General features: G+C 43.1%; 1 protein-coding gene across 4 annotated transcripts; it reads right to left on the bottom strand.

Moving 5' to 3' along the window:
• Positions 1-8540: 8540 nt before the first annotated feature.
• Positions 8541-13333, bottom strand: msrb3 (methionine sulfoxide reductase B3). 4 transcript variants are annotated; one of them, XM_029161784.2, is made up of 7 exons: positions 13130-13288; positions 11255-11384; positions 9893-10001; positions 9739-9816; positions 9614-9642; positions 9448-9545; positions 8541-9361 (listed from the first exon to the last, which is right to left on the bottom strand). In XM_029161784.2, exons 2-7 carry the CDS (start codon positions 11328-11330, stop codon positions 9191-9193), a joined length of 561 nt encoding a protein of 186 aa, XP_029017617.1. In that variant the 5' UTR covers positions 11331-11384; positions 13130-13288; the 3' UTR covers positions 8541-9190. The 4 variants fall into 4 exon arrangements, with proteins under 4 accessions (XP_029017617.1, XP_029017615.1, XP_055367938.1 ...); XM_029161782.2 differs by lacking the exon at positions 11255-11384 and adding an exon at positions 12055-12170 and having other exon boundaries at positions 13130-13286; XM_055511963.1 differs by lacking the exon at positions 13130-13288 and adding an exon at positions 12055-12176.
• Positions 13334-13565: the final 232 nt, after the last annotated feature.

The raw sequence follows: 13565 nt of genomic DNA, 5'->3' as shown, positions 1-13565 counted from the left end.
TTTAAAAGCAAATATGCGTATATTAATAACCATATGAAATCTTCCAGACTGTAAAAGTAGTAGTTTGACCAAAAAAGAATGTACACAGCTTCCTTTTCTTTCTAATGTTTTCTCCATTTACACATAGACAATGTGATAACACACAGTGCACAGGTTAATTAGAAAGGAATTGTGTATGTTTATTGAACAAGGCAGTGACCTGTTGTGTGGGCGTTGTCAAGGCCCAGGTAAAACGATGATGCCACTCAGTGAATCAGGACCAGGATTAAATTGTACAAGGACAGAGTGATTTATTACACGCTTATTAACATCTCAGCTTTCAATCAGGACAAGCGAATTAAGGAAGAGTTTATTAATTAATACTTTTAGAAGAGAATCTTTTTGTTTCAGACCCTCTCTCTCTTTGTTCATTCCCGACATCTGCTTTTATGTGTTAAATATGCAACAACATTGACTGGAGCGACTTAAAGACGTGTCCAATTTTAAGCATCTTTTTTTTGTCAATTTTAAGCATCTTGAACAGAGGCGAACATCCTGAACATCCATTTTTTTGTTGTAATGATATGAAGAAGGTGTGTATGGTCTTCTTAGCTGTGCACTACATGTCCCATCTGCCCCTGCTCTTCAGGTTTCACTATTTATCGCCTCCACAGGCGTCATCATCATAATAATAAATAATTATTTATTCATCAGGAAAAGTTTTTTTTCTAATTCTGTCTTTGTTATACGAGAGATGGCGTCCACCTGCTGCTGCCTGCTACTGTCTATCACAAACTTTAAAAAAGGTTTCTAAATCTTAAATTGACCAGGGTCTATGGTTTATTTCTCCAACAGTCCTGCAGTGGAAGCTGCTGACACTCAGTGACACTAGTTTCCACTCCACTAGCGTGTGCTACTTTTGGGTTTGGTGTTGTAGCTGATGGAGTCGGCGTCACGGCGCAGGTGGAGTAGTGGGGGGTGATGTCATGCAGGGGCCGAAGGGCGCGTGTATTTCCTCCACATGGTCCACAGAACGTGTCGTTAGACTGGAGGGAAAGCACCAGAATCCAGGAAGAGGAAAACCAACAAAGACAGTAAGAATAGTTGCAACGCAGACTGACAGCGAGGCCCTGTGTGCGTATGCGGAGGGCTTCTTCATCCTGTAGCTTGAGCTGATTGTTTCCAATAGAAGTGGAAAAGGAAGCGGCTGTGTTGGGGGGTTCCCTGAGGCCAATGAGGTCATCATCAACAAGCTGCCTAACAGTCTTCTCTCCATTGTGGGACTTTATCCTCTTTTTTTGCAAATATCTCCTCAGTGAGACTGCTTCACTCCTGGAAACGCTCCTTATCTTGTCTCAAATCAGGATGCTTTGTGGGGTCTCTGTTCTCTGGACCATTCCAGAACAAACAACTATTCGCTCCACACCTACAACCGTGTCTCCAATGACAAATTCCAAGCCTGTGTCCAAGGCCTTTGCCAAGGTGACAGTGCTCAGTTACTTCAAGCAAGACTGCAAAGAATGTAATTATTACACAGCCACATCCTAAACAACAATCTGGTCAACACACGACGCAGAAGCAGCCTCTGATCAGCCACACACACATACAGGCAAAGTCACTTGTATCAACCATGTTTCAATACCTGTGCCGCTAATAAAGTCCATTACCTTTGACCCCAGGCAGCGCTGCAGACCGAAACATCACTTTGTTTTATGTACAATGCAGAAAAAGACATTTTTAATCAATACAAAGCACATCCAAAGATAAGTTTGAAATAAATACCGGCGTTAGGACTGTAGGACATGAAGCAAAGCTGTTGATAAAGAAAGGTTTATGCAAATAAGAGGAAATATGGAACACATTTTGTGAAGGCTTCTCACTACCTGTGGCAATAGACTTTGGCTGGTTGGTGAATCAAATGACACTGACTGGACACTAAACGTTAGTAGCGAGCGTTTTCTGTCACAAAGTGGTGAAATGACTTCCTTTTACGGAGCTCCTGGCAAAAAGGAGCATTACAGCGACTCACGCACGCAGCGAAATGCGAATTTGCAAAGGAATCCAGCCGCCACACCCTGTGAGGTCAAAGGTCACGCTGCAAACACATAGGTCTCCCAGGGGCCCTTTGTTAGCGCCCTTTGGAGACGGCCGCGCTGCTATTTTGCAGGAGACCTATTGGATTTCAAAGCAGCTGCTTGACGGTGCTGGATGAGTTTCACTCAGTCGTTCAGCTGTGTATCCACACAATTACCGTTTCTTTATCGGACTAGTTTTAACCATTACTTTACTGATTTTCCTTCTTGTTGACCGGCAGCCACCTCCACTCCGCTGCTCTCTACAGGAGCACCACTGCTGGCAGGATGAAGGCTCCATCTGCTGGTGTCCAGGCTTTCAGGCCTTCTCAGACAGTAGTTGCCCTGTAGCACATGTGTAGGTGTCAGTAAATGATGTACACATGACTTTATCTATTGCATTTCTATGTAAGAATTTAGGTTTGTGTATATTTCAACTTTTTAATAAAGATAAATGTATAAATAATATATTGTGTAGCGGTTTTAATGATTCAGCTTGTGTGAGGTGCGACAGCAGCAGCTGCCGGGGCAACTTTGGTTTCAGAGAACAGGCAGACTAGGTGTCTGTCTTCACATGCTCCAGGCCGTCGCAGGCAGCGGATGTTTAAGTTTGCACTAATCCACATTAAGTGTTCAGGTCACTGCTTTCGCTGGAACGCCTCCACATTGTGTCTGTCCATACGTTCGCATCTGAAATGGCATTAGCTTCCCATCAAAGTGTTACTAGTACGAGGACGTGGGCCAAGCATCAGAAACCACTTTGACTTTACTGGTCAGATGGATGAGACTCACGGATGCATTTTCAGGTTCCATCATTCTGACTTTGTGAACCGGCTCTAGAGAGAGTGTGTGTGTGTGTGTGTGTGTGTGTGTGTGTGTGTGTGTGTGTGTGTGTGTGTGTGTGTGTGTGTGTGTGTGTGTGTGTGTGTGTGTGTGTGCTTGCATTAGTGTTTGCATGTGTGTGTGTGTGTGTGTGTGTGTGTGTGTGTGTGTGTGTGTGTGTGTGTGTGTGTGTGTGTGTGTGCATGTGCGTGTGTGTGTGTGCTTGCATTAGTGTTTGCATGTGTGTGTGTGTGTGTGTGTGTATACATGTACACACACCATGGTCCTGATGTGCATGTAGGATTCCAGGAGCAAATAAAAGGCGGTTTGTTTTCCCACTGAACTTATTCAATCACGGTTCCATCCATTTCCTGTCCAACGCGGCCAAACACGTGAAGACACTGAGGTAAAGAGAGACGACAGAATTACTGGCCCAGTTTTGGCAGCATGCGCTTGTGAGTTTTTCCTCAAAGGTGAGTGTTTTTCCAAGGGAAGAAATATTTCCAGAAAGTCTGAGATGTTCCCATCGCGCTCACACACAAGTGTTCTCTCTCTCTCTCTCTCTCTCTCTCTCTCTCTCTCTCTCGCTTCGCTCTCTCACCATCTGTGTCACACACACACAAGCACTCAAGAGTTTATCATAAACCAGCCTTCTCTGGGTCACACAGAGGCTTTGTTTAGGCTGCAGAGAGTCTGCTCTGTTCTTCAATTAAGCCTCAGTCACCAAGCAGCACGCAGCACCCCCAACACGCACACACACACACACACACACACACACACACACACACACACACACACACACACACACACACACTGAACTGTCCACATGAGCCTGAAGGCTTGTTGCACATTCCTGACCACCCCGCAATCTTTCAAGCCCGCTCTGTTCGCCCTGACAGAGAAAAATACACCTCCACTTAACCAGACCCTCCTGGAAAAGAAAAACAGATTTATTTGTCCAAGCAAAATGACGGATTTCCTTCTATTTTACTTGAGCCAGTTCGTTCATTTGGTGTCGTACTTGCATGTTTGGTCCTGTAAAGTGCGTCGCACTGACTTTTAGAACTGTAACGAACGAAAATTTATCTGAAAAGGAAAGGCCAAAACGACCATGGGACAAGTCATAAGACCACACACAAATAGAATATGCAGAGTAGTCATTGATTTAGTTGGATTTCAATAATTCTATGATTTATTTTTGTCAGTGCACATGAAATCAAATTTAGCACGGATGAAAACTTTTGGACTCTGATTCGAATGTGATTATTAAATTCTATTATTGTGACATTATATATGTCCTGTTCCTATCAATTTTATATCTCACCTTTAAAGATGCTAATTCTAAATTTATAATTCTATTTTTTTATTTCATTGAATTCATTTATAATCACCAAATCCTAAACAAACTTGCCACCTAATTTGTTTTGGATTCTTTTTCCCCCAACATTTAACAGAAGCACGAGAACCAGAACGGCACTGAGGTCATTTTGATAGGTTGAGGGATGATGTGAGACCGGGGGTCGCAGATGGCTGCAGAGAATGCGAGGAATGCGAGAGTAGGCCTTTAAAAAGGTCAACAAGGTCACCAGCCAAACTGAGCAACACTCGCCACCATTAGACTGAGGTTGTGGAGTTACCAGCGCCGCGATTCTGCCAGTAATAATTGATAAGGAGGAGGGGGACGCTGCTCTGCTGCACGGAGGTGGGCAGCTGCTGCTACGCGGGGGCTCAGAGCCTTGTCCAAGGACACGTCTAATGTGGTCAGGGAGAACCGCCAATGTGAAATCAGACACTGAGCCTGTGGTTTGTGGACAACTGCTCTACATAGTGATGCACATCCACCCTGCAGAGGCAGCAGTGACGTAAAGTGTTCAACTAGTACAATTCAACTAATAGGACTACTTAAAATATTCATAAACTGAAACCACTGACATGTTAAAATGATCTGAATCAAGATTTGATGGATGTTAATGCCACTGTCTGCGAATTTTGACCTACTGTGCTTTTACAATTTCAGACCTGCACACTGTAATTATACATAAACTGATTAAAATCTGCAGCATTTCCTTAGTTTATATGCAAATAAAGCATGTCCTGCAGCCTCTACCCTGTTTGTGTTTGTCTGTCACAGGATGGAGGTGACATGGTGTAAAACATGGGGGCTTGAGATGCTCCAGCTGCGGCGCTGCCAGCCCCACCGCCCGCCTGACCCAGCGTTACACTGCTCCTCCGCAGTCTAAACACACCTCACATGTAAATATTCCCTTTATCCAGAACGTAAACATTCTCATTGCTGAAGCTTCAAACCCCACGTTTTCCCACAGTCAGACTTGACTGATGTCACACTCCCGCATGCCAGCCATAAACCCCACATCTCCATCCCATGGTGACCCTCCGGTGTTTAGAGAAGCGCGAGGCCCAAAGGCCTCCATCCAGTAGCACTAACTGTGGATGTGCAAATCAAAATCATGCCTTTACTTTTACTTAGAGCGAGGATGCTTAGCAGCTGCCAAAACATGTTTGTAAATATGCTAGAATAGATATCAAAACTAAAACAAAGCTTTACACAGAAAGCATTTAAGGTAAAAGAAACAAAAATGTACTAGCAAACATGTGTAATTGAATACCTTTGTAATTGTTCAACAGCTACAACGTTCTATTAACTGAATGCCTAATTAATTTAATAATAAAGGAAACTGTTAAAAACGCTGTTTGCTAATTTGCATATCATGTGTAGGACATAAAAAACAAAGAGCTCAATAAACTAAGGAAGTGGGAGTGGCAAGGGGGAGATGGGGCGTGACCAGAGGTGGGGGCGTGGTTGGATGTGAAGGGGCGTGGCTGAAGGCAAGGGGAGACAAGGGATCATGACAGAAAATCTTGATGAAAGTGTTACTCCTTTCCCAATTATGTAGCTAAATTTAGCTGAAATTTCAAATTTCAAATTAAAACTAAAAACTAAATTGATTGATTTGCATGAATGAGTGACTGCTAGCTGTACAAGCTTACTTTAATGCCAAACCGTCAAACCTGAGCGATTTATCCTTCAAGCAGCAGACATTGGACATTAAGGATGCACTGAAATGCATTAGCTCTCTTAAAGCAAAGCAGAGCTGAGCAGATATTCCTGAACAAACAGCGCTTGGTGTGTGTGTGTGTGTGTGTGTGTGTGTGTGTGTGTGTGTGTGTGTGTGTGTGTGTGTGTGTGTGTGTGTGTGTGCATGCTAGATCGCCCACTTATCTCCTCCAGGAAATAGATAACATGTGCCAGGCAAACATTGACTTTTCATTCATGAATGGAAACCCTTCAACAGGATGCAGGTCAGCAGATAAAGAGTGTTGTGCTGCTGCACTTATCTGTATGTACTGTAAGTCTGAAGGCCACATTTAACCCTGTGGTCAGTCAGTAACCACTTTAATGCTGCATTCCCCATTGGCAATTGTTTGGCCAGAGCCAGTAGATGTGTGATTATTTAACAGGAGTCTTTGTTAAACGACACACAACGCTTTAATTGTTTGTTTAATTGTAAATAACAGTAAGGTGGATGCAGATATCTGTTCCTCAATATTTAATTATGAATTCCCTTAAATTAAGAGTGAGTATAAGCAGATGTGGAGGTTGGAAGTTTGTTTAAGCAATCATTGAATCAATACTGACAATTTTACAGCCACAAACAAGCAGCTAAACTCAAAAGCCATCCAACCTGCTTCTTTAAAGTTATAATCCAAATCAAAAATCATGTCATCTTCACTCCTCAACAGGAGGAGGAGTTGTCTCCTGTCTGTACCATGCTACCAGAACACCTTTTGCAACAAAAAACATTATTTTACAGAAAACACACAGATCAAAATTAGAGAAACTTTCAGATACATCCCAGTTACTGGCGCTAATGTGGCGCCTGGGGCTAATTTCCTTGATTATCTGTCGAGCCCTATTTAACTGGCAGCCTAACTTCCAGTTTCATGTTGTGACAGAGAACTGGTCCAAAGTTCACTGCTGTGATGAAAGCAAGTTTAATTTATTTGGGTCCGATAGGACACATTATGTTCGGCAAGCTACAGCTGCATGACAGAGTGAATGCAGCTGCATGACAGAGTGAATGCAAATGTTCATCAGAACCTTCTACTACATCATGTGGTTCCCTCCCTGCGTTCATCATCCAATCAGCCTGCAGTGTTCATGCAGGACAACGCACACACAGCAAAACAGGTAAAGCACAGAAAACATTGAAATAATGGCATCACCTGCCCAGAGTCCTGACCTCAACCCAACAGAGAACCTCTGGAAAGTCCTCGGTGACAAAGTTAAAGCCAGAACACTACAGTCACAGAACTGTGGAGGAGACTGGAGGAAGAGAGGACCAAAATCCCACCAGAGCAGTGAGAGACTGGTTCTGTCCTGTGGCCGCAGATGCAATGTTTTTCCATGCTACAGTCATTGTTGTTCTGTAATTTTGATCAATGTGTTTTCTGCCAAATAAAGTTTTTGGTTGACATGCCTTAGCTATTTTGTGGAAAGGTGTGCTGGTACCATGGTATAGACAGCACACAAAGTCCTCCTGCTGTTGAGGAGTGAAGATTACTTTTTTTCAGAATTGTTCAACTGTTATTAAACTGTCTAATTTTCACGGCCAGTGTATTTAAAGGTCAGGGACGAAGTGTTTAATCAGGACTATTATAACACGGCATGAGCTTGTTCCCTAAGAAATACTCAGAAATCAGCCGACTCTAACGCAACTAAATCTTGTCCAATACTGCCACCCTGTGAACACGATTTCAACTGTGAGGCACTGGCACATTGTGTTTCCTCTACATTTTCAGTGGTATGTCCATTTGTATATGCTTATTATCATTATTATACACTGCTCAAAAAATAAAAGGGACCACTACAATAAAATCTGAATGAGTGAAATATTGTTATTAAATACTTTCATAGTTGAATGTGCTGACAACAAAATCACAATAAAATTACCAATGAAAATATTATCCCATGGAGGTTTGGATTTGGAGTCACACTCAAATTGAAGTGGAAAACACACCACAGGCTGGTCCAACTCTGATGCTATGTACTTAAAGCAAGTCAGACTGAGGCTCAGTATGTGTGGCCTCCACGCGCCTCCCTACAATGCCTGGGTATGCTCCTGATGAGGTGGCTGATGGTCTCCTGGAAGACCTGTACTAAACCATCTGCCACCAGTCTGTGGTGTTGGTGGATGGAGCGAGACATGTCCCAGACGTGCTCAATTGGATTCAGGTCTACGTGGGCCAGTCCATAGCATCAATGCTTTCACCTTGCTGAAACTGTTGACACACTCCAGCCATGAGGTCTAGCACTGTTTTTCTAAAGAGGTACCCAAGACCAACAGCACTGGCATATGGTCTCACAAGGAGTGATCTCATCTCTGTACCTAATGGCATTCAGGCTACCTCTCGCGAGCACATGGAGGGCTGTCCGGCCCTCCAAAACAATACCACCCCAAACCATTACTGAACCACTGCCAAACTGATCGTGCTGGAGGATGTTGCTGGCAGCAGAACGTTCTCATGTGCTCAGCGTGAATGCACCAGTGGCCAATTTGACAATCTTGGTGTTCTCTGGCGAATGCCAAACGTTCTGCCCAGTGCTGAGCTGTAAGCACAATCCATTAATGAAACATTAAAGCCAAAGTGTTTCTAAATATTTTATTTATTAATGTAGTGTTTTACTACAAGCTGTGATCAGAAACAGAAAGGCAGAAGAAACAAAAAAAAATACATCTGTCAAAGTCTGCATAGAACATATTCTTATCTTCACCCCAAAGTATCAAATATCACTTCAAAAATATACTCTAATAAAATATATTAGGTCAGGATATGAAAAGCACGCACACATACACAAAACGCAGCACTGCATTTTTTTGAAAATCAGCAGACCAGAGGCCAGAACCAAGATCTTGTAAATTAAAACTGGAGATAAAGGGAAAATTCTGGCGTTTGTAAACACGGGTGTTACCTGTTTGTAATATTTTATCTGTTAAAGTCATTAGGAGGACGTTTGTAAATGCAGCTATTCAACTAGGATAGTGTTAATTAAGGAAAGAAACTGTGATTCTTACAGAATGTAAACAGAAAGTGATCCTACGCGCTCTCTCTCTCTCACCCAAGTGACCCTCATGACCTATGAGGGTAAGATGCAGGCTGAGAAATACTGACGCCACAGTGAGGTAATCAACTGGTCTGGTTCTATTGGAAGCATGCACATGGGTTACCATATGTCACTGCATGTGCGTGGACTCATGAGCAGGGTACGGGTTGGCCTTGGTTCCCTAGTCTGCCTCTCAGAACTCAGACTTGTCGCCCTCGGCCGAGCTGCCCACGGACCCCCCCTCTGCTGCCGGCTGCCGGGCGGCGTCTTTGGGCCTGAAGGCCAGCGAGGCCGAGTTGATGCAGTAGCGCTTCCCGCTGGGCTTCGGCCCGTCGTCAAACAGGTGGCCCAGATGAGCTCCGCACTAATGAGCGTTTTCAAAGAACAAGCTCTAGCAACAGGCAAACGCAGGACTACGTAGACTGTCAATGTGCAATCAGCATACTGTACCTGGCTGCAGGTCGTCTCCACCCTGTGCATCCCATAGGAGAAGTCGTTAGACAGAGCTACGGACTCCTCCTGCATGAGATCGAAAAAGGACGGCCACCCTGAACACACAAGCACACAGTTAGCACGCTACGGATGAGAATGAGAGGACATCGATTGTTCTACTCACCTGATCCGGAGTCGAATTTTGTACTAGAGCTAGAAAGGGAAAAAAATGTCAATTGGAAACTAGATGTCAACAGAAAAGCAACACTTTTGCTGTAATTCTGCCAATTTTGAGAAACAAACCTTTACCTGAACAGCGACGCTCCGCAGACGACACAAGCGTAGGTCCCCTCCTCCTTATGATGTGTGAAGGTGCCAGTGAATGCACTGTGGAAGAAGATGAGTGGAGTAAGACTGGAAGCCCACCATGCTTATACCTCCACCCCCACTGGCTGCAGCCGACCTTTCAGTCCCTCTCTCCTGGGTAACATGGTACTGCATCGGTGTGAGGCGCTCCTTCAGCTCCTCCTGAGAGAAGCTCACTGGCCACGTCTTCTTAGTCCTGCGTGCTCCTGAGGGACGAGGTAGCAAAAACGCAATGTATTAATGAGCAGGACCCAAGCTTTGGAACGGAAAAGATCTATGAATCTATGAACTAAAAACAAACAGGGAAGATAATATGCATATAGCCATGTGCTTATTCTGAACAGCTGGCAGTGACAAACTGCTTCAGATTCAGGATGAGTACAATCCTTTTCATTGCATCATGCAAACTCTTCTTTGTGCAACAGACTAAAAATGCAACATATTGTTTTCTTTAAAAAACAAAACATGAAAGGCAACTCGTGAGCGCCAGAACATCTTCATTCACTTGCTGCGAGGAAGCCAAGCTGTGAATCATTTCATTATTCTGTTACAGAAGCACGTGAGTAGATCTACAAGATCAACAGAACTCAAGAGATGTGGATCTGGTTTTTCTTTGTTTGTTTTTTTATAAAACAGAACACCGTGGAGAATTTATAACACTAATGACACCAATCTTCTAATGTGAAGACCACGGAGCCGAGACCAGGTGGTTGATTCATATGTATGTCTTATAAAAGAAGTATTCGCTAATGTAAACAAAACTATTGTGTGGCCACAACATTTTTTAGTTCTGTAGAAATATGAAATATTCAAAGCTCATTCTAATTATAATAAAGGGGAATTGACAAACTCTCTAGTCTAAATATATATATATAAATACATACACATTTTAATACTGTTCAGAAATGGACAAAAGCTTTCTGAAACAAGACCAAATGCACAACTTAATAAAACAAATATATATATATATATATATATATATATATATATATATATATATATATATATATATATATATATATATATATATATATATATATATATATAAATATTTTCTTACATGTTTAATGTTAGTTTGTTATTATTATCTGGAAAACATAAGTATGTTTCACTGTGATGTGGATTTTTCACATTAAAGCACCAAACCATAAAGCACAAAACAGTGGATTTGGTGCTGGTAGGTTTATGCTGCCCCCTACTGGACAATGCTAGAAATGTTTTGTTTCTAATTGTAGGTACCGAGGTTCATTGAGTAAAACCTGCTCAAGCACTGCCATAAGCAAATAGAAAACAAAGAATGTGTTGCTGTCCCAAATCAAATGTGAGAAAACGGGTGAAAGCAGCTAACAACGTCGTGAACACAGAGACTGGGACAGTAAAGACATGCTGACACACCAGCCAAGTGTTAAGGCTAGAGAGAGGCAGAGCACAGCAGGCACACAGCACCCAGACAGTGGACCTGAGGGGAGACTGCAGGGCCTCAGAGCCACAGGCTGACTCTTGGTTATTAGGTGCAGGAGATTGAAGCCCGACATGGCTGCTGGAGCGCTAGCGCCGAGACCCGCAGCAGGGAAACACAGAGGACCGAGCTGGATGAATGGGAGCAGACAGAGGCAGAAACAACATGGGACAAACACACTATTAGAGACTAGATGTGGAACGATAGTGCAGGTCTTCGGGATCAGATGCCATTTCCCACAGAGCTTGAAGGAAATTGGTAAGAAGACATGTTAATATGGACACAGCGCCTAGAAAAACAAAAATATTGGTACAACAATGTATAGAATTTTGATGAAATAGTCTTTCCGTATTTCCTGCAACAATAAAGAAACTTACTTTTGTCAGACATTCACAAAATGCCACAAACCCCGCAAAAAAAAACTACTTCTGACTAATAGCAATTCATTGACTAATACGATATGTGAGGCCTCAGGGTTCTGTTCTCGTACCGCTGATCTTTTTGACCTTTATTACTGATTCGCACAAACATCTCTGAAACAAAATTAAACACCATTAAACCCCTCATGTAGATGCAGTCATGTTGGAAGCAAATGTGTAAAGAAATATCTAGCATGGTTGAACCAGGGTGGCCTGTTACATTTTACAGTTGGCCTCCAGGGTGATTCATTCATTCATAAATAAATAAATGTGACTACAGACAGACAGCCTCCTCCTGCTTTAACAGTTTGTCACTGTAGCTGCCATACAGTAGCTATATGCACCCGGGAGCCGTAATTACAAGGGGAAAGGGCTCACTACCTAGAAGAGTGGCAGGCAGTGCAGGGTGGCAGACCGAGCTGCTGCCTTGCCCGAGAGCACGATGCAGGGCCACAAAGAGCCCCCGTCTAAGAGCAGCCATGAGGCACACAGTCAAACTGAAGAGAGAGGGAGAGACAGAAAGGAGCACAGCACTTAGGTTATTCTGCTCAGTCTTGCTATTTTGGTTCTACTGTAACCAAAAATATCCACTGGGGTGATTTATCAACTATTCCTTTTTGTGTTCCCAAGCTCGATGGATGGATGAATGGATGGATGCATGGATGAACTAATAGTCAGAAAATCAGACAGACAGAACACAATGGTCTGCGGGATGTGACTTTGCATAACCAGTTGTTCTGACACTGCTTTTTGCTTACAGCTTTAAATCCAGATGTTTCGACACCTATTCAACTGCTTGACAACACTTTAATAGAAGCCCTTTGAGTCTCACTAGGAGTCTCTGTGCAGCTGCATGCCTAAAGAATATAAGAAAAACAACTATGACAGACATCAAGACAAAGTAGAACAGCGACCTGAAAATGTCAGAATGCCAGTTGGGAAAGATCAATAACATTTGATATTGATCTTAACACATCGTCTTAACACATAACTCAGCAAGATGCTGAAATGTTGTTTCATATGTCATAGTCATATGTTTGTCATTGAAGAGTTAAAATTAGCAAAACAACTATTAATATTATCTTGATTCACTTTAACATAACAGTTTAATGAAATGGCGGACCCCTCTGGAGCACCAGTGAACGTGGCACCCATGGAAGCGAAATTTCCAGACGCGGCATGAATGCGCCATGTTGGAACGAGGGGAGCCATTCTAACAGGTCTGGTGACTTTATGACGCGACACTGGATGATCAAAGTTGCTGTAAACAAATGCGTTACGCGTTTAAATGACCACTCTACCTCACTTTGTGACAGATAAACGAGCTTCCCCGCAGCCTTGCAATAAAACGTAAGTCACCTGACGTTATTTCAACAGCTCGCGAAAAAATTAAAACTATGACCTGTCATAAATGTAAATGAGCTAGTTCTAGAAATAGAAAAACATATCGACGTACCGCAGAACAGGAGCAGCAGGAAGGCGACTCTGACAGTAAAGCGCTGTGCTGTGGCTGGCGAGAACCCGCCGGTGTCCGGTCGGCGCATTAGCGAGACCGAGCACAAACAAACGCACGACAGGCTCTGTAGCGAACGGCTCTAACGGGACGACCGCACGCGCATATCTCCAAGTATGGCCAGGAATGTTTGCTCTTCTCCAGCTGATCCCCGTTGGCAGCGGATATTAACACAGGACGCGCATTAGCGCCGCCTCCTGGAGGGGAGTGTTATAGAACACAACATGAAGACGAATTAGTTTAAAATTACCTACAAATTTTTCTTTTGCATTTTTATTTCTGCAATTTTTTAAGAGTTACATTTAATCATTGTTTTTAGATTTTAATTCTAACTCTATAAACAGCCTAAACACAACACTGTTCTATCACTTATGTGCGA

Source organism: Betta splendens, chromosome 9 (assembly GCF_900634795.4).
Source record: "Betta splendens chromosome 9, fBetSpl5.4, whole genome shotgun sequence".
NCBI classification, from domain to species: Eukaryota; Metazoa; Chordata; class Actinopteri; order Anabantiformes; family Osphronemidae; genus Betta; species Betta splendens.
Note: the sequence above shows the minus strand (reverse complement) of the source record. Positions and strands in the feature narration are given on the sequence as shown.

Bases quoted from the DNA above. Each gene is read 5' to 3' on its own strand.
- msrb3 (XM_029161782.2), bottom strand. From the start codon at position 12,154: ATGGCTGCTCTTAGACGGGGGCTCTTTGTGGCCCTGCATCGTGCTCTC. The intron at 9,643-9,738 runs GTAAAGGTTTGT...TTCCCTTTCTAG, and splicing joins TGCGGAGCGTCGCTGTTCAG to CTCTAGTACAAAATTCGACT. The intron at 9,546-9,613 runs GTGAGTAGAACA...TTGTGTGTTCAG, and splicing joins AAAATTCGACTCCGGATCAG to GGTGGCCGTCCTTTTTCGAT.